The sequence below is a fragment of the Schistocerca americana genome, chromosome X (genome assembly GCF_021461395.2).
Source record: "Schistocerca americana isolate TAMUIC-IGC-003095 chromosome X, iqSchAmer2.1, whole genome shotgun sequence".
NCBI lineage: Eukaryota > Metazoa > Arthropoda > Insecta > Orthoptera > Acrididae > Schistocerca > Schistocerca americana.
The window spans coordinates 470675609-470696863 of NC_060130.1; the positions used below are offsets into that span (position 1 = coordinate 470675609).

Sequence of the window (21255 nt, forward strand, 5' to 3'; positions counted from 1 at the left end):
ACTAATTGGCCGATAGCTGTCAACAGATAGGGGGTTCTTACCAGGCTTAAGGACAGGAACCATGATGCTATCCCTCCACTGAGAAGGGAAGTCACCCTGGAGCCAGATACAGTTAAACACCCGAAGATGATGTTGCCATTGTGGAGCACTGAGATGTTGAAGCAGTTGGTTATGAATGGAGTCTGGGCCAGGAGCCGTATCATGAGAAGCAGATAGAGCAGAAAGAAATTCCCATTCAGTAAAAGGTTCGTTGTTAGATTCTGACTCAGAAGGGGTAAAACATAAGGTGGAAGCTTCAGATTGCTGTTTCTGGTGAAAGAAAGCAGCTGGATAGGAGGCTGATGCTGACGCCACTGCATGGGTCGTAAGATGTTCTGCAATAACTAATGTGTCCATACAAAGGCCATCTGGGAGGTGAAGGCCTGGGAGGGTGGACTGCCGATGGCAACCTTGGAGAGAGTGAAGTGTAGCCCATACACGTGACGGGGGGACAGTAGAACCAAGGGAAGAAACGAATCGTTCCCAACATATCCGCTTGCTCTGTTTGATTAAATAACGGGCTTTAGCGTGGAGGCGTTTGAAGGTAGTAAGGCTGGCTACGAATGGGTGCCTCTTAAAGTGTTGCAAAGCTCGATGGCGATCACGGATGGCAATGGCAATAGCCATACTCCACCATGGGACTTGCCAGCGACGAAATGGTCCAGATGAGCGCGGGACAGCAAGGCTAGCAGCGCGAACAATCGCGTCAGACACGTCACGTAGGACGTCATCAATACAACCCGACAAAGACGGAGAAAACACGACCTGTGCAGTGTAGAGACCAAGCGGCGCGTTTGAAAGATCAACGAGGTAACCTGTCCATCGGGGAGCGGGAAGGGAGCGAGATAATCAACGGGAAATGGTCACTATCACGAAGGTCGTCGTGTGGCGACCAGTGTAATGAAGGGAGGAGAGAGGGAATAGAAAGAGAAAGATCAATGGCAGAAAAGGTACCATGTCCGGCACTGAAATGAGTAGGGGAGCCATCATTAAGAAGGCACAAGTCGTGGTCTGCAATAAACTGGTCTTTGAGAATACCTCGTCTAGATGGAAAGGCACTGCCCCACAAGGGATGATGAGCATTAAAATCCCCAAGGAGGAGGAAGGGAGGAGGAAGTTGCTGAAGAAGGACAGTTAAGGCAGCAGGTGTAAGAGTCCTGTCATGAGGGAGATAAAGATTGCAAACAGTGACCGCAGAGTCTAGGTGGACCCTAACAGAAACGACTTCCAATGTAGTTTGAAGAGGAATCCACGTGCTACCAATGTCTGTATGGACCAACGTACAAACGCCACCAGAAGCTCGCAGGGGTCCGACCCGATTTCGACAGAAAACACGGAACCCACGGAGGGTCGGTGAGTGAGCATCAGTAAAATGAGATTCCTGGAGAACCACGCAAGCTGCAGAGTAAGACGAAAGAGGGGGTTTCAATTCCGGAAGGTGACGATAGTATCCATTACAATTCCATTGGAGAACCACAGAACGATGATTTAAATGGTGGCTGAACACGCTAAAGCCAGTCATACCACCAGGTCACCACCCATCACCGACAAGGAAGGGGGGCGACATTCATGAACGACAGGTCAGAATCCGGTTGTGAAGCCGGGGAAGGGACCTCCGGTGACACCAGAGGCTCTTTGTCCCGGGACTTATGTTTCTTCTTCTTTTCAGGCTGAGATCGAGGAGGGCTGTGTGGCATAAAGGAGCCAGCTGCAGCAAGATCAGGAACAGAAAGAGACCGGGCGACCTGGGGGCCGATAGACCGCGGCTCTCGCGGTCGTCGCGCGGCAGCAGACCTTCGGCCTGGAAGGTGCCAGGAAGGGGCATCCTGGGAGAGGCGCCTTTGACTGGCAGACGCCAAAGGAGTGGGACAGTTCTCCGGCTGGGGAGGGTGAGCAGCGCCCAGAGGAGAAGGTGTGGGATCCGCAGGGGAGGGTGGGAGGAGAGGGGTCCAGGATGGGGTAAGGAAGGGGGAGGAAAGCGGAGGAAGGGGGTGAAGATGTAACCAAGGCGTAACTAGATGTCATGGACACAGGGTGAAGACGTGTACACTACTTATGGGCCTCTGTGTAGGTTAAACGATCGAGGGACTTTTACTCCTGTATCTTCTTTCCCTTCTTATATACTGGGCAAATTGGTGAATGTGGAGAATGACTACCATGACAATTTACACACACAGGGACTCCCCTCATGGAGTGGACGTCCAGTCACCACAGAGAGGGGCCTGTGAACAGCGGGAAGACGTGTCCAAAACGCAAGCACCTAAAACACCTCATAGAAGGTGGGATTTATGGCTTTACATCACATCGATAAACCATAATCTTAACTTTCTAAGGGAAGGTATCCCCTTCGAAGGCCAGGATAAAGGCACCAGTATCAATGCGATTGTCTTTAGGATCCTTCTGAACACGCCAAACAAAGTGAACACCCCGCCATCCGAGATTGTCCCGAAGTTTCTCATCAGTTTGAAGGATGAGGTCCCTGTGAAAAATCACACCTTGTACCATATTTAGAGACTGGTGGGGGGGGGGGGGGGTGTAATGGACACAGGAATTGTGCCAAGATGGGTACAGGCACGAAGGGCCTCAGATTGGGCAGCTGAAACAGTTTTGATCAGCAACAAACCCGACCGCATCTTGCAAAGGGAGTCCACTTCGCCAAACTTGTCTTCATTGTGTTCCACAAAGAATAAAGGTTTGGTATTGGTGAAAGTACCTCCATCAGTCCTGGTGCAAACTAGATAATGGGGGAAAGATTTCGCCCCTAGCTGACGGGCCTGACACTCTTCTCAGGAGGTAGCCATGGAAGGGAAGGCCGAAGGGGCAAGAGAAGCAGCACTTGAAGAATCAGTTTCACGCAGAGAGACAGCTGCAGAAGAACGGCCAGAGTTCTGGACCCGTATGCGTTTCATTTGCATAGCGTCCACCCTGATACCACCCACTCCGATCAGGGGCTCTCCTCACGGGCGCCACCCAGCCACAGCAAGGGCCGTCTGGCACAGCGGCCATTGCCGGGAGTTCTGATGCTCCAGGATGATGAGCAATCACTCCAAGGCATGCATGAGGTGATCCCAGCTCAGTTATCAGAAGTGTGATCCGTGTGTGTTCAGGGGGCTCAACCAAAAGGGTACATAGTGACCCCACCACATGGGCTGGCTACCGTGCTGGCTATGCACCCTAGCATCAGACGACATGAAAGCAAAGGTGGAATGTACTAGGAGGGCGCACGTTGGAGACACTAGGCAAAGGTGCTCTTCCCCAAATGGCTCACACTACGGAGGAGAAATTTTGTAATGGAGGTCGAACCACAGAGGGGGACCAGGGAATTCCGAAAGGAGGAGTTGATTACGCAACAAAGCCGAATTGTAAAACCAACAGAACCAGGAGGATAGCAGGGGCCAACATAAGCAATGACACCAAGAGAGGGTGATGGGAAAGAGGGGCGAAGGGCGAAGGAAATGCAGAATGTAGCCCTGGAGAGAAAGAAGGCTGCAATAGCTTGGGGCCCCGTGCTCGCCACGCACGTATCCACAAAAGAGTTGTGGAGCCCAGGGGGGGGGGGGGTTGTCGTAAAGGACAGAACACTGAAGACTATGGGCAAGCTGGGCAGTGTCGAAGGATATTTCCAGATGGGAATAGGCGTGTGATGATTCAGAAAGGGAAGTGGGTGCTCCAGTGTTAAGGCAGAAGAGGTTAAGTTGATGAAGGTCAGCCAAAAGCGCACCTCTCCAACAGGTTCTGGAGGAACCCCAAATGGGATGACACACATTGAAGTCACCAGATAGCGAAAATTGGGCAGGTAGCTGCCCAGTAGGCTGAAGGAAGTCTGCCCTGGTGACATCAAATGATGTCGGGACATAGATGGCACAGAGGGAAAATGTCAGGTAGGGAAGGAAAAGGCGAACTGCAAGAGCTTGGAGATGGGTAGTCATGGAGCTGGGTTGACAGTCATCCTGAAAGAGGCATGACACCCCCATGAGATTGAATTCAGACCTTAGGGGAAGGTCAAAGCAAATCATTAAGAAATAGGAACGTTCTGAACGGTCTTGAGGGCGCAATTTCGTTTCCTGAAAGCAGAGTACAAAGGATGCGGCGATGCTAAAAGCAGCTGTAAATCCTCTTTGTAGGGCTGTAGGCTGGCTACGTTCCATTGGAGGTGAGTCATGAAGAGAAAGATGTAGGGGGTGTCGACTCAGCGGTTGTGTACTACAAAGGCACAGAAGCATCGGCTTGTTTATGCAGTCTGTCTGTCGCGTCCAACGCTGAAAAACCATTGGTGCTGTGCACTGGCAATGCAGAGGCCAGCCGGGCTAAGATGATATGTGGCGACACCGTCTAAGGGGATCTAGGAGTCGGTGAAGGAGAAGGTAGTTTGCCTTTGGTGGACTTCTTCGAGCCTTTTCAGTTGGAGGAAAACTGGAAGACTCGAGTGTTGGATGTAGAAAGTATTCACATGAAAGCTGCTGCTGTCCTTTCCAGCATACCTGTTGTGGAGCTGGTGGCTTCGTCCCTTGAGCAGGGAGGAGGATAGATAGAGATAGATAGATAGAGAGAGAGAGAGAGAGAGAGAGAGAGAGAGAGAGAGAGAGAGAGAGAGAGAGAGAGGGGGGGGGGGGGAGCGATGCTACCTCGGCACCTCACAACGTCAGAACTGAATTGGAGGGCGCATGTCTGTATGGCCATATCCTTTATGGAGAGAAGGGTAAGAAGAATAGAACTATAGGTGCTAGATGGAAGAACACAAGGTTTGCGACTAACCAGTAACTTGCGAGCGACTGGGTGAGACTTTTCCTTTACCCAGATCTCTTTGACAGCCCGCTCATCAACATACATGGGACAATCCAGAGGGGAGGCGGCATGGCCGCCATCGCAGTTGATACAGCGGGGAGAAGGTGGTGGACAGTCGCCCTCGTGCACATCCCAGGATACATGCTTGACTGGGTGTCGACAACACGTTCTAGTCTGGTTGAAACGATGACACTGGTAGCAGCGCATCGGGTTCGGAATGTATGGCCGGACTGTGGTTATTTCATAGCCTGCTTTGATCTTGGATGGAAGCACCACTCTTAAAGGTCAGGAAAAGTGTGTGGCTCGACACTAAAGAGGAACCTATCTATTTCATCACTCAATGGACGGCACTGGCAACCTGATGAGAGAGGACATTGGATCACAGCCACAGCCGGACTGTCTAACAGCTTTGTGTAAATAACGCCACAAGAAGAATTCTAGAGTTCTATGGGCATCGACACGAAAGGGGTAACCATGGAGAAGCGAAGCGGCAAGCAGTTATTCTGTTTGAGAATCAGGAGTCTCCAAAAGCGAAGTGCCCCGCACACCGAATAACAACGCATCGTTTCCACACTATCTTGGATGAATCGTTGGCATCAACACTTCCCTATTTCCCATCGTGTCCCAGTAGCCAGTAGGCTACCACCCCTTTGCCTTTGTTGGATCTACTGAAGGACAGGTGCTGCCTGATTATCTTTTCTACTAGAGACATTTGTAGCACATGTCTTACGGCAGTGAGTCAGAACTCACGGCACACTTCCAATGGCCATGGCTCATCTGCACCGTCACGACTCCTTACTCCTTTGAATCTGTTGTTCTGAAGGTCAACTCCGATGACACCATCAGAGAAAATGCGTGAACAGCTGAGTTTCCCCTAGTCAGATCCATCTGCGTAACAATCTTTATGTATTCTTATTATTGAAGAAGTCAACTTTCAGAAACGCCGTCTTGAGTAAGAGGTTTCCTTTGGTAAGCTTTGAAGTACCGGGTCTCTGGAGGTACTAAGCCTGCAGTTTGTTCCATTCCATACTAATTACGAGATACTCGTACATTCGAGTCCAGCTATCATGGCCACTCCGCGTGTAACGGTTTGCAATAATCGGCCCTTTATATTTTATCACCGAATTCCATACATTACATTTCTAGAGCGGTATCATATAGCGCTCAGGTATCCTAACTGGAGGCCGTTCACACGGAAGAAAACGGAAAATTGGCTCCAGTCAATCAGCTTCAAGTATAAATGTAACCATCTGAAAGTGAAGGTCACGATTTTTATTTATTATAAACTTAAGGTGACGGCAACCCTGAATTGCCTTTATTAATGGTAACTAGCCTCAACCTTACAAGGTCACAGGTCAACCGTTCTACGAGCAACGTCAGAATTGCAACACGGAATGGATAGGAGACAACACTCATGAGGTTAATTCAAGGACGCGCTAACCTCACCCTGCCTCCCTCAACGAAATAGTTTTGCCATGTGCATTCAACTGGGAAGCATATGTTTCTAATTAACAATGTTGGGTAGCTAGGCGCCAGAGGAAAATAACGTTGGGGAGTCTAGCTTTTCGAAATACGCTCCAAAAGTGATCAAAAACTGCCCTGCTTTATTTGTTTCAGCGAACTCTCAGATCCACATTTTAGTTATTTACTGCTGTGAGAAATATCCTCCGTTGAGCAGCGATTTGCAGTTTAAATAAAATTCAGCTGTGCAGGAGAGTGCGCTGCTATTTAACTTCAAGACGATGCAGCAGACGTCAAATATTTCTGCCACCACACTAGCTAAGAAGGTTTTCAGATTATTAGGTGGTGTTGGCCATATATTATAAGACCATTTGCACAGTACCAATTTGTGTAAGATGCAATTAATTTACATGCAGAATAACTGCCTGTGGTTTACAGTGAGGATTATAATTTCAGTTTTGTTTTAATTAACTCCAGTTAATCCCTATATTATTCTCATGTGATTCGTGTAAGTCCTTCCCCATTTCGAAACAGATTCAGATTGCGATGGCGTTTGCGTTTACTGACATATTGATCAGATTTTATATGAAGGGGTGTAACGTTTCAGAACAAAAACCGTAAAAGTCGCTTATAAACTCTCGGGTACAAGAATAAGTAGGAGGGCAGCCTTTCAAAGTGTTTGTCATAAAATACTTCAGTCTCTTATGCATGTTTTGAAATGTATAGTAAGCTTCCACCTGGACTCTTAAACTGTTCAAATCACGTTATTCTTTTTGAAACATCCAGTAAGTACTAAGCGTAGTTTCCTAGAAATCTATAAGACTAAGTCTACGACTATTTCTACTGTGAACTGAATGAATGCAATCGACGTTATTTTCCCACACACTATGACCTGTAAGTACTGAATCCTGATTCGTATTATCTCATGCTGCTACATTTTTTAACTTCATGAAATGCCTAACACTATCTACACCAGACCCTAGTTTCCCATATTGACTTTTCACATGCCCTAAGATCAGACTGGATATTGTTTTGATTTTTTCCATGTAACAGAACCTCTAATCTCTTAGTTTGCGTAAGGCCAGATTAGAACTGTTACTTCGCGTCATGTCAGTTTAAATCTTTAACAACCACCGTGTCATACGTCAATGGGATAAAAACAATCACTTCTGGTTTCGGATGACGCTCCATCCAGGATAACATTCTACTTCGTATTTACCTAGAAATACGGTGCATTCCAAAACTGGTGAACTTTCGTTTGTTTAAACAGGCGTATGTAAATTCAGGAACTGAAAGTTTCTAAGTCTCGCCGGACTTCCTGGCGTTGAATTAATGATCTCAGTTTGCACAACGGTGCCAAGGTCTTTGGGGCAGCATTTTTATCAAAAAAAAAAAAAAAGGGAGGATTGTAGGTATATACAGAAACTCACCAGTGTCCACTCAAGCGAGTCACTGAAGCCCCTCATGCTCTGTTCCTGCAGCGACAGCTCCAGTGCAGTCTCAAGGTCCCTCCTGAAACGCTCATCCTCTTCTTCGAGTGAATAGCCGCCACAGGATTCGTCCGCACGCTGTAGCACAAAAATATTTTTTTCCGTTTGCGCCAACTGATTAGCTAATATTAGAAACATGTTCGGTTGCAGCCGATTTCTCTTAACATAGAACGATTTAAACTGCTAATTTTAGAAATAATTACCCTTATTTTTATTTATCTCAAATTTTCTTTAATAGGTTTCAAAACGATCAATATTTTTGGGCGTCAAAACCACTAAAAATAGATCCTTCTAAACAAAAGCTGTCAGGTGTTTACCATACTTCATGTTCCATCTCAAGGATTACATTCGAATAACGGAACTGTTAAAGTGCTTGAGAAAACCTGACTCAGACGAAGTGGAAATCAGCTGCGGCAAATTACGTTTTAAGTAAGTGCTGATAACACAGTTATGATCTATGGGACAAATCTTAGCTGACAAACTGATACACACGCCAATCTCTGGCAACAATAACAACGAACCTAAAAAGCAGAAAAGAGTGGCCAAATTAATTTCAATTCCACCACTAACGAATAGAAGATGATTTAACTGATTCAGAATGAAAGCCAGCCTATCGTGGAATCCAAACCTACCAATCATGTCGAGGCGCTAAAATGTAAATACAAATGAGGTATACATCATCATAGAAGAAAGAACTATGTAGATTGAGAGAGTGACGGGTGCTGGGAATGGGAACTGGCAGTTGGCAAGAAGGCAGCTGGGAGGATGTGGTATTCAGACAGTTTTACTTTGTGTATATGCAGTAGATTTGACCAACGATCAGCTGAGTGGAGCCTCTTGTAGCTGAAGGAAACCCGCAGCAGTCCTCAGCAGTTAAGAAGCCTAAGTCAGCTGCTAGGTAGTTCGCACAGTAGAGGTGTGGGCCAGAAGTTGTAGAAAGTGTTGGGGAGGAGTACCAGGTCTCCAACATTGTGAAACCTATTGCAGGGTTGGTGCAGGTGACTCACAGCACAGGGGAGTTGTGTAGGAATTTTAAGAAAGAGGATCAGGTATTGATTGTGGGTCGAGCTGGAAATACTCTTATTAGGGACGAGGAATATGACGTAGGTGGTAACCTGGTAAGGATAGCTACTCAAACTAGTGCCACGAATACGCATTTCAAACAACTTTCAGCGTCATGATCGGCCCCATCTTAAAGCTGCTGTCAGGCACGTTAACAAAGGTGGAGAAGCCACCGATGGCAGACGACATGGCTCACAATACTGTGGTGGCAGTTGAGTCTATCAATGGATAAGGTTTCACTAGGCATGGCCTGCTCCTCAATAGGTACTGGAAGGGGAGGCTGGCTAAGTTTACAGGTGACCGTATAATGGGTGGTTGATGGATCACTCATGGGAAAGTTCCTTCAGTACTACACATCTACATTTATACTCCGCAAGCCACTCAACGGTGTGTGGCAGAGGACACTTTACGTGCCACTGTCATTACCTCCCTTTCCTGTTCCAGTCGCGTATGGTCCGCGGGAAGAACGACTGTCTGAAAGCCTCCGTGCGCGCTCTACTCTCTCTAATTTTACATTCGTGATCTCCTCGGGAGGTATAAGTAGGGGGAAGCAATATATTCGATACCTCATCCAGAAACGCACCCTCTCGAAACCTGGCGAGCAAGCTACACCGCGATGCAGAGCGCCTCTCTTGCAGAGTCTGCCACTTGAGTTTGTTAAACATCTCCGTAGCGCTATCACGGTTACTAAATAACCCTGTGACGAAACGCGCCGCTCTTCTTTGGATCTTCTCTATCTCCTCCGCCAACCCGATCTGGTACGGATCCCACACTGATGAGCAATACTCAAGTATAGGTCGAACGAGTGTTTTGTAAGCCACCTCCTTTGTTGATGGACTACATTTTCTAAGGACTCTCCCAATGAATCTCAGCCTGGTACTCGCCTTACCAACAATTAATTTTATATGATCATTCCACTTCAAATCGTTCCGCACGCATACTCCCAGATATTTTACAGAAGTAACTGCTACCAGTGTTTGTTCCGCTATCATATAATCATACAATAAAGAATCCTCCTTTCTATGTATTCGCAATACTACAGTATCATCTGCAAAAAGCCGCATGGAACTTCCGACACTATCTACTAAGTCATTTATATATATATTGTGAAAAGCAATGGTCCCATAACACTCCCCTGTGGCACGCCAGAGGTTACTTTAACGTCTGTAGACGTCTCTCCATTGATGACAACGTGCTGTGTTCTGTTTGCTAAAAACTCTTCAATCCAGCCACACAGCTGGTCTGATATTCCGTAGGCTCTTACTTTATCAGGCGACAGCGCGGAACTGTATCGAACGCCTTGCGGAAGTCAAGAAAAATTGCATCTACCTGGGAGCCTGTATCTAATATTTTCTGGGTCTCATGACCAAATAAAGAGAGTTGGGTCTCACACGATCGCTGTTTCCGGAATCCATGTTGATTCCTACATAGTAGATTCTGGGTTTCCAAAAACGACGTGATACTCGAGCAAAAAACATGTTTTAAAATTCTAGAACAGATCGACGTCAGAGATATAGGTCTATAGTTTTGCGCATCTGCTCGACGACCCTTCTTGAAGACTGGGACTATCTGTGCTCTTTTCCAATCATTTGGAACCTTCCGTTCCTCTAGAGACTTGCGGTACACGGCTGTTAGAAGGGGGGCAAGTTCTTTCGCGTACTCTGTGTAGAATCGAATTGGTATCCCGTCAGGTCCAGTGGACTTTCCTCTATTGAGTGATTCCAGTTGCTTTTCTATTCCTTGGACACTTATTTCGATGTCAGCCATTTTTTCGTTTGTGCGAGGATTTAGAGAAGGAACTGCAGTGCGGTCTTCCTCTGTGAAACAGCTTTGGGAAAAGGTGTTTAGTATTTCAGTAGGTGGTATTAGAGCTGTACCTCTTTTAGATTAAAGTCAGATGATAGATATACCTGCTTAAAGGAAATCCCTCTAACAAAGGAATCACCTTCAGAAGAGGTCAGGTACCCACGTCGAGAAGGAATTAGCAAACTTCATCAATGTATTAGCGGTATTTGAGATAAAATTAGTGAACTGCTTATAGATGTTTACTGACTTTCCTGGTATATCGGAGCACCACTTAATTTGACAATTCAGAGGCTTCCTTTAGAATGATATAGATTAGCTGGCTACTTTACCTAGGAGTTCTTTGAGGAGTGGGGTAGTGACCATGTACAGTCTTCTCTTTGAGTCCATAGACTTATCACGACACTGCACTGAACAGGTATTTGAATGTTGTGCAGGGGCAGTTGCATTTAGTGAAACTAAATGTCGTCGTTTGTAGGTCCCTTAACTATGACTTCAAAGTATTTCTGCTCAAGCTAGAGAGGGTTCTTGGTTCACTTTATAGGACGTGCCCAAAATTGTATGTGGTGACTTCAATATTAAATTTGTCTATGATTGTGCAGGAAAAAGGATGTTGGTAGATCTAAGTTCATAAAAGCTGATGCAGACTTTCTTCAACCAAGGTGCAGGGGAACAGTAGCATAGCCATAGACAACATCTTTACTCATTTTTCATTAGTAGATGGACAATGGTAGTAAAAGGATGAGTGTCCTGTCAGACCATGATCCACAAATTTACACTAAAAGGCTTTTGTGCTCAAATGCCACAACTACGAACTATGTAGGAAAGCTAATCTAACAGCAATAGTTTTTTTTACACCTCATTAAGTAAGGAGAGTGGTGGAATGTTTTTAGTAGCGATAACATAGATGACAATGCTTTCCTGAACACATTTTTCATACTCTTTGGAAGTTGCTTTCCATTAGAACATTGTAAACGAGATACTAGCAGTAAAAGGCAGCCTGATTAATGGTATAGGATATTATGTACAAAGTAGTGGGAATTACATCTAAGTGTTAGTAGTCAATCAAGCTACAGTAGCCCATTACAAACGGTATTTTAATGTGCAAGGTGCAAGAAGAGGTAACCACGTGGTTGAAGGCGCAGGCGGCCGAATTTTACGACGAAGGAATCTCACTCACACACACACACACACACACACACACACACACACACACACACACACACACTGTCTTTTCTGAGCATTGGTGGTGTTCTGAGCATTGGTGGTGTATTAAATGAAAACTTCGTTTCTACAGGGAATCTTATAACTCTTGGAAAATGCCTTTCCGAGATTTATGTCGGAAATACTCCTCTGTGATGCTGACAAGGGGGAAGACTGAGTCAATAATTCAATCTGAGGACTAAGGACTCATGGATATGGCTCTGAGCACTATGGGACTTAACATCAGAGGTAATTAGTCCCCTAGAACTTAAACCTAACTAACCTAAGGACAGCACACAACACCCAGCCATCACGAGGCAGAGAAAATCCCTGACCCCGCCGGGAATCGAACCCGAGGACCCGGGCGTGGGAAGCGAGAACGCTACCGCACGACCACCAGATGCGGGCCCATGCTGGACCACCTAGCAAGGGAAGCCATGGGCTCCTTGTGTCAGATCAAGTGACAGGTGCTCTCTGAGACCCTATTCCTTTGTTTATGGGTATGGGGGTTCTGTTTAGGAACGCATTTTAACCCAGGAAGCGTGGTGTGCCAATTTCCGATTACAAATCTGGAGCAGGCCACCAGATATTCCACTCCTGCAGCGTAATGAAGGTATGATATACGTGGTGTCTTAAGATTTTGCAAGTCTAGGAAGATGGCAGCTAGATGTTGACGCCAGGCAATAGCTAACCTGATGGCAGACCAAATTATCAGCAGTAGAGTAGCCTTTGTGTGAACTGCCACGGGAGAGTGCCATAAGACCACAAGACCCAAAATACCAGCTCAGCAACTAGTTCACCATACATTCTAACAACTGAGAACATTAGACTAATTGGGCGAAAGTAGCCCAGCTCAGGGAGGTGTTTATCCAGTTTCAGTACTGGTACGATTACGCTTTCTCACCTCTGAGATGAACACTCGCACTCAAGATGCAGTTGCAGATTACTAGGCTATAACGTTAGGAATCCTCAGACAGCTGTTCGAGCATTTGACTATGGAAGCAATGTGGCCCTGAATCTATTTCAGGGCGAAGGGCTAGGGCACTGACTATTTCCCATCCACTGAACGAGCCTTTTATGGCTCCAGGTGGCAGGCGGTTTAAGGTAAGTGAATTCGCTCCACCTGCTTTTTTTGTTTGTTTTGGTTTTAGGGCACAAAACTGCTATGGTCATTAGCGCCCGGTCCGTGACTTAGGAAACTGTAAAAAAAACGGAAATTGAAAACCAGCAGCAATGGGAACAAAGTCATAAAATTGTAGAAACTGAAAGCAGAAGGAAGGCTTAAAAATCCACTACAGAAAGCGGTTGGTTGTCCCCAAAAAAAAAGCTTCAAATGACTGACGTCATTTCACTGGCACTAATAAACTGGAGAACGCGGTCGGCTGAGCGCGTGTCATCTGCTAAAATCGACGATATATCAGGCGATAGCTGTAGACGGGCGCGTAACGGATTACAATAGGGGCATTCATTCAATTAAAAGGTGTCTTGCCGTCCACAGCTGAGAGCAGTGGGGACAGAGTGGGGGAGGATCGCCGCTTAAAAGATGTCAATGGCTAAAAAGACAGTGCCCTATCCGGAGTCTAGTTAAAATTACCTCCTCCCGACGACGTGTTCGGGGGGGAAGAGGTCCAAGCGCAAGGAAGAGCTTTCACTTCCCGCAATTTATTATGGGGAAGTGTTGACCACTGCGCGTGCCATAAATGAACAACACGACGACATAAAACGCTCCGGAGATCGCAGAAAGGAATCGATGGAAGAGCTGGCCGAGGAAGAGAGACTGCAGCCTTGGCTGCAATATCGGCCGCCTCATTTCCACAGATACCAACGTGTCCCGGGAGCCAGAGGAACGCCACCGAGACGCCCCCCAGGTGGAGCAAGCGCAGACAGTCCTGAATCCGGTGGACCAAAGGGTGCACAGGATAAAGAGCTTGGAGACTGAGGAGAGAGCTGAGAGAATCTGAGCAGATAACGTACTGTATCCGCTGATGGCGGCGGATGTAGTGGACAGCCTGGAGAACAGCGTAAAGCTCCGCAGTATACACCGAACACTGGTCGGGAAGCCGAAATTGATTTGCGGTGTCGCGAACATTGTAGGCACTCCCTACACCTAACGATGTTTTCGAGCCGTCGGTGTAAATAAATGTGGCGTCCGACATTTGTGCATATAGAGCAGCAAATGCCCGACGATAAATGTAGGGGTACCATCCTTGGGAAATCGACAAAGGTGACGGAGCAGGCAGATCCTGGGACGGAGCCAAGGCGGTGCTGTACCCCAAGTTGTCAAGAAGGTTTTTGGAAAGCGGAAGGAAAGAGAATGGAGCAGTTGACGGAAGCGGACTCCCGGGGGTAGTAGGGAGGAGGAGCGGCCTGCATACCCTACATCAAAGGAAGCGTCGAAAAAAAGGTCATGGGCTGGATTAGCAGGCATGGAAGACAGATGGCTAGCATAACGACTCAGAAGGACTGCTCGCCGATTGGACAGCGGAGGTTCAGCAGTCTCAGCATAAAGGCTTTCCACAGGGCTAGTGTAAAAAGCTCCAGACACTACACGTAATCCACGGTGATGGATAGAGTCGAGACGCCGAAGAATAGACGGCCGAGCAGAGGAGTAGACTATGCTTCCATAATCCAATTTCGAGCTCACTAAGGCGCGATAGAGGCGGAGAAGGACCACTCGGTCCGCTCCCCAGGAGGTACCATTCAGGACACGGAGGGTGTTAAGCGATCGCAGACAGCGAGCCGAAAGATAGGAAACGTGGGAGGACCAGCACAGTTTTCTGTCGAACATAAGACCCAAGAATTTAGCGACGTCCGAAAACGGAAGGTTGACAGGTCCTAGATGTAATGAGGGTGGAAGAAACTCCTTACGTCGCCAAAAATTAACACAAACGGTCTTACTGGGAGAAAAACCGAAGCTTGTTTCGATGCTCCAAGAGTGGAGGCGATCGAGACATCCTTGAAGACGTCGTTCAAGAAGGCTGGTCCGTTGAGAGCTGTAGTAGATCGCAAAATCGTCCACAAAGAGGGAGCCCGAGACATCAGGAAGGAGACAATCCATAATTGGATTTATAGCTATGGCAAACAGTACAACACTCAGCACGGAGCCCTGGGGCACCCCGTTTTCCTGGGAGAAAGTACGGGAGAGAGTAGTGGTCACCCGCTCTGCCATAAATTCGTGAAGAAAAAGGGGCTGCCGGCCTCGAAAGCCCCAAGAGAACAGTGTGCGGAGGATGCCTGTCCTCCAACAGGTATCGTATGCTCTCTCCAGATCAAAAAATATTACTACCGTTTGGCGTTTCCGGAGAAAATTGTTCATGATATAAGTGGAGAGAGCAACAAGATGGTTAACTGCCGAACGATGCTTTCGGAATCCGCATTAGGCAGGTGTTAAAAGACTGCGGGATTCCAGCCACCAAGCTAAACGGTAATTCACCATATGCTCCAAAATCTTACAGACACTACTCGTGAGAGAAATGGGGCGATAGCTAGAGGGGAGATGTTTGTCCTTTCCAGTTTTCGGAACGGTAACGACGATAGCTTCCCGCCATCGTCTGGGAAAAGTACTGTCGGTCCAAATTCGATTATAAAGGCGAAGGAGGTAACGCAGACTATGGGTTGATAAATGCAGCAACATTTGGACATGGATACCATCCGGTCCTGGGGCGGAGGAGCGAGAAGAAGAGAGGGCATGTTGGAGTTCCCGCATGGAGAAAACAGTATTGTAGCTTTCGTGATTTTGAGAGAAGAAAGCAAGATGTCGCACTTCCGCTGCACGTTTCTTCGGGAGAAACGCTGGCGGGTAATTTCAAGAGCTCGAAATCTCAGCAAAGTGCTGACCCAATGAGTTAGAAATTGCGACGGGGTCCACTAAGGTATCATGCGCGACAGTGAGCCCAGAGACTGGGGAGAAACTAGGCGCGCCTGAGAACCGTCGAAGCCGACTCCAAACTTCCGAGGAGGGAGTGAAGGTGTTAAATGAGCTAATAAAGAATTTCCAGCTTGCCTTCTTGCTATCGCGGATGACGCGACGGCATCGCGCACGGAGCTGCTTATAGCGGATACAGTTGGCGAAAGTAGGATGGTGACGGAAAATGCGAAGAGCACGTCGCCGCTCACGTATTGCGTCACGGAATGCCTCGTTCCACCAAGGAACTGGGGGGCGCCGGGGCAATTCGGAGGTGCGTGGTTTTGAACGTTCCGCAGCTGTAAGAATAACGTCGGTAATATGTGTGACCTCATCGTCGACGCTGGGAAAGCGACGGTCATCGAATGTCGCTAGAGACGAAAAAAGTGTCCAATCGGCTTGGGCAAACTTCCAGCGTTGCAGGCGCATATATGGCAGTCGAGGCTGCAGTCTAAGGACACATGGAAAGTGGTCACTCGAGTGTGTATCAAGGGCGAACCATTCCAAGCGCCGAGCTAGCGGAACAGTACCGATCGCAAGGTCCAAATGAGATAAATTTGTCGTGGAGGCAGACAAAAATGTGGGGACCCCAGTGTTGAGGCAAACTAGATCCGCTTGGTGGAAGCGTCTAGTAATAGGGAGCCACGTGGACAAGGATGTGGAGATCCCCAAAGCGAGTGGTGGGCATTGAAGTCCCCAACCAGCAAATAGGGGGGTGGAAGCTGACCAAGAAGATGAAGGAGATCAGCTCGTGCCATTTGTGTGGACAATGGAATGTATACAGTACAAAGAGAAAAGGTATATCCAGAAAGGGAAAGACGGACAGCGACAGCTTGGAAGTAAGTGTTTAAGGGGATTGGGTGATAATGGAGAGTATCATGGAGAAAATCATGAGTCCTCCATGGGCTGGAGTGCCTTGAACAGAGGGGAGGTCATATCGGATGGACTGAAAATGAGGGAGAACAAAGCGGTCATGGGGACGCAGCTTTGTTTCCTGAAGACAGAAGATGACCGGCGAGTAGGATCGTAAGAGGATCGACAATTCATCCCGATTGGCTCGAATGCCGGGGATATTCCAGTGGATAATGGACATAGGGTGAACAGAAAATGGAGGAACGTGACCAAGGGTGCTGTCAACTCAACGACTGCTCAGAGCTTGCGACCGACAGCATGGAATGGCATTCAGCCGAAGGCAGAAGATCCTGATCCATAGGTTGGTCAGGAGCAGCTCCTGCCACCAGCGATCGGCCGGTTGACCGGCCACCAGCAGCGCGCCTCGGCGACACAGAAGACGGCCGAGGGCGATTTCCACCAGGTGGCGCTGTAGATGGGACACGCCTTAGCGGAGAAGGAGAGGAACAGGGTTTCTTCGTAGCCTTCTTGGAAGTATGATGTTTAGATGAAGGAGGAACCGATGGTTGTGAAGTTGCGGTACATAAAACCTCTTCACGAGTATGCTCTTTTTTCGAAGACTTGGTGTCCGACTTTTGGGCTCGAGATTTAGCAGAACCCGACGAAGGGTGAGCCAAAGAGTGGGCAGGCGAAAGTGGTGAGAGGTTGAACGGGCGATCTCGGCGCTGGCCGATCTGACAACCGTGGCATTAAAGGTGAGGTCGCAAGTCTGCGTGGCCGCCTCCTTTGTTGGCTGAGGAGAAGCAAGGACAGTGCTGTATTTTCCTGTCTGAGGCACGGTGGGCTTTCGACTGGCGAATAATTTTCGAGCAGCAAAGTTCGACACCTTTTCCTTCACCCTAATTTCCTGGATGAGCTTTTCGTCCTTAAAAACCGGGCAATCTCGAGAGGAAGCAGCGTGGTCTCCCATACAGTTGATGCAGCGAGGGGATGGAGGTGGACAAGCACCCTCATGGGCATCCTTGCCACACGTAACACATTTGGCAGGATTGGAACAGGACTGGCTGGTGTGATTGAACTGCTGACACTGATAGCAAAGCGTAGGGTTTGGGACGTAAGGGCGAACAGAAATTATCTCACAGCCTGCTTTGATTTTCGATGGGAGTTGAACTTTGTCAAAGGTCAAGAAGACAGTGCGGGTTGGAATGATGTTCGTGTCAACCCTTTTCATAACCCCATGAACAGCCGTTACGCCCTGGTCAGACAGGTGGTGCTGAATTTCTTTGTCAGAAAATCCATCGAGGGAGCGTGTATAAACGACTCCACGCGAGCAATTTAATGTACGGTGCGGTTCCACCCGGACAGGGAAGGTGTGTAGTAGTGAGGTACGCAGCAATTTTTGTGCCTGGAGGGCACTGACTGTTTCCAACAACAGGGTGCCATTCCGTAATCTGGAACAAGACTTTACAGGACCTGTAATTGCGTCGACACCTCTCGGAATAATGAAAGGGTTGACCGTGGAGAAGTCGTGACCTTCGTCAGACCGAGAAACAAGGAACTGTGGCAACGATGGGAGAACTGTCTGTGGCTGAGACTCTGTGAACTTACGCTTGTGAGCAGACATAGTGGAAGGTGAGGAAACCATTGCGGAAGAATCCCCGATGATTACCGGAGTCTCTGATGGCGCGCCCCTCCCTTGTGGGGGCCCTCTCTGAGGGCACTCCCGCCTTAGGTGATTGTTCACACCTCAGGTCACACCTCGGGACAAACGGACGGAGGGACCAATCGGCACTTTCGGAAGGTATCAGCTCGGGTAATCACCCCTCCCTGGGCCTGGCCGTTACCAGGGGGTATGTACGTGTCCTACCTGTCTACCCAGGGCGGGGAATTACGCGTTACCCCGTCACCGGCTACACATGGAAGTGCGTGGGTCGGCCTTCAGACATGCACAGGGAGGAAAAAAGAGAAAGGGAAAGGAAAGAAGAGGGGTCTCAAACGCCGAAGCGGAGAAAAGGGCAAAGAGAAGAGGGAAGGAAAAGAGAAGGACAGAGGAAGGACGAAGACTGGCAAGTATAGAAAGCAAGGAGATTGTAACAGTTTCGAGCGTCCATCTCCGGACGTAGGCACAAACCATACTCCCAGAGTGGGAGAAAGGGAAGGAAAGAGCTAGAGGTGAGGGGGGCGGCGAAGATGGGGGACGGGTAAGGATGCGGAAAGGGAGGGTATGCAGCCTGGAAAGGGAGGAGGGCCACATTAGCTCTGGGTCCCATGCTCGCTACGCACATATCCACAAAAGAGTTATGGACTTCTTGGGGGGGGGGGGGGGGCTCCACCTGCTGTTTGAGGACATGAAATGCAGGCTGATGAATCTCAACCACAGATGCTGGCACGTAATGCAAAGCAAAATGTTCGGTGACAGTGTTTGGATCAGTGCAGACAGCACCATTCTAGGAGATACGAGGTACACCTGTGGGGGACTAGCATCTGTAGAGGTCTGAACTGCCCAAAGCTGAGAAAGAGTACATTGATCAACAGCAGTAATACTTCCCAGCATTACTGTTTATGTTGTTTTATTAGATAGCAGACCCATTCACATACAGTTCCAAAGCAATGAGGTGCTCCATCGATGCATGTGGCTTTTGGCACTGGAAAGCCTATCTTGCGATCGCTGATGGCCACGACAATTTCCGAGGTCCAACAACGTACTGTCTTCCGATAGGGGGATCATGAGTAATAGGAGAATGCTAAGTCAGCTGCCAATAGACTGACTGCACTTATGCCTTGTTCAATGACATTCATACCTCTGTGTGGTGGGGTGCTAAGGGTAATGGCAGAGGTTAAGGTATTCTGGTCAGGCTTGTGGTCATCCACCCAGATGGGCTACCCACAAGAGATGGTGAGGGAAGGACAGGATGATTTGGGAGTGATCACTGTTACACAGTTCATCATGGACTCCTCAACGGATGGAGGGGGAACACTAGGGCTGCAAATGAAAAAAACTATGGCCAAATAAAAGCCATGTGCCACACAAGAGTGGGTGCACCAGTATTCAAGACAAGAATAGAGCTCTGTAAGTAAGTTTTCGATAATTTTGCTGTAGTTAGTGGATATGGTTCTACCCCACAAGTGATTACGAATATAGAATTGAACAGGGAGTTGGAAAGGTGTAGGAAGCTGGCAGCAGTGAATACAACAGATACAACACATTCTGTGACTTCACCATCAGGAGGGAGATACAGCCATAGCCTTCGAAGATGTGTGGAGTGGCACATGTTCACTGTAAACATAGTTTAAAATGTACACAAACTCTTCACAACATTGCCAGGGCAATTCTTAAAACAGTTCCTATAGACATGGAGGGTAGGGGTCCACATAGCTATGAATGAAGTTTTCCCAGAGGGTGTTACAAGAATCAGGGGAAATGCACGACAGGTAAGAGTGAGGTAGTGGTAAACATCACTATGATTCCACTTGAGAAGAACGCTACCAGTACCTGGTGGGGGCACGAAGGCCACACCCAAGGCCACACCCAAGGCCACACCCAAGGCCACACCCAAGGCCACACCCAAGGCCACACCCAAGGCCACACCCAAGGCCACACCCAAGGCCACACCCAAGGCCACACCCAAGGCCACACCCAAGGCCACACCCAAGGCCACACCCAAGGCCACACCCAAGGCCACACCCAAGGCCACACCCAAGGCCACACCCAAGGCCACACCCAAGGCCACACCCAAGGCCACACCCAAGGCCACACCCAAGGCCACACCCAAGGCCACACCCAAGGCCACACCCAAGGCCACACCCAAGGCCACACCCAAGGCCACACCCAAGGCCACACCCAAGGCCACACCCAAGGCCACACCCAAGGCCACACCCAAGGCCACACCCAAGGCCACACCCAAGGCCACACCCAAGGCCACACCCAAGGCCACACCCAAGGCCACACCCAAGGCCACACCCAAGGCCACACCCAAGGCCACACCCAAGGCCACACCCAAGGCCACACCCAAGGCCACACCCAAGGCCACACCCAAGGCCACACCCAAGGCCACACCCAAGGCCACACCCAAGGCCACACCCAAGGCCACACCCAAGGCCACACCCAAGGCCACACCCAAGGCCACACCCAAGGCCACACCCAAGGCCACACCCAAGGCCACACCCAAGGCCACACCCAAGGCCACACCCAAGGCCACACCCAAGGCCACACCCAAGGCCACTTGCTCCCAATGGTTGCAAGGAGATGGTATCAATACATGTGGTTTCTGTATCAGGTTATGTGGGACGATTCAGTGCACTGGAGCCACCAGACAGAGGCAGAACACGCCAGTTCTGGTGGACTGGGACCACCAGAGTCTGCTTTAAGGACTATTACTTGTTCTTAGATTTAGACATCTGTAAAGACAGACTTGTAGATTGAAACTTGGGAAGGGAGCATCTATAAGAGATCTTGTTCTGGTGAGATGCTAGAGGATAATTTTTCTTCAAAAGCTGTGGATTGGGGGATTTGCATCTGTAACCAGATGGGAGACAACATCCCAGAAGCGTACGTGGGGGAAGTAGTAGAAGGGTTCCCAAACTGCCAGGCGAGTGAATGTAGTCTAGTGATCCTAAGGGAAAATGATGGACTGGGTTTGCAGCACAGAAAAAAGT

General features: G+C 48.6%; 1 protein-coding gene across 1 annotated transcript; it reads left to right on the forward strand.

Annotated features, from left to right (window-relative positions):
* The first annotated feature begins 12920 nt into the window (after positions 1 to 12920).
* On the forward strand, positions 12921 to 20967 carry LOC124556074 (anti-sigma-I factor RsgI2-like). The gene is made up of 2 exons (XM_047130101.1): positions 12921 to 12947; positions 20110 to 20967. The coding sequence occupies exons 1-2, from the start codon at positions 12921 to 12923 to the stop codon at positions 20965 to 20967; spliced, it is 885 nt and encodes a 294-aa protein (XP_046986057.1).
* The last annotated feature ends 288 nt before the right edge of the window (positions 20968 to 21255 follow it).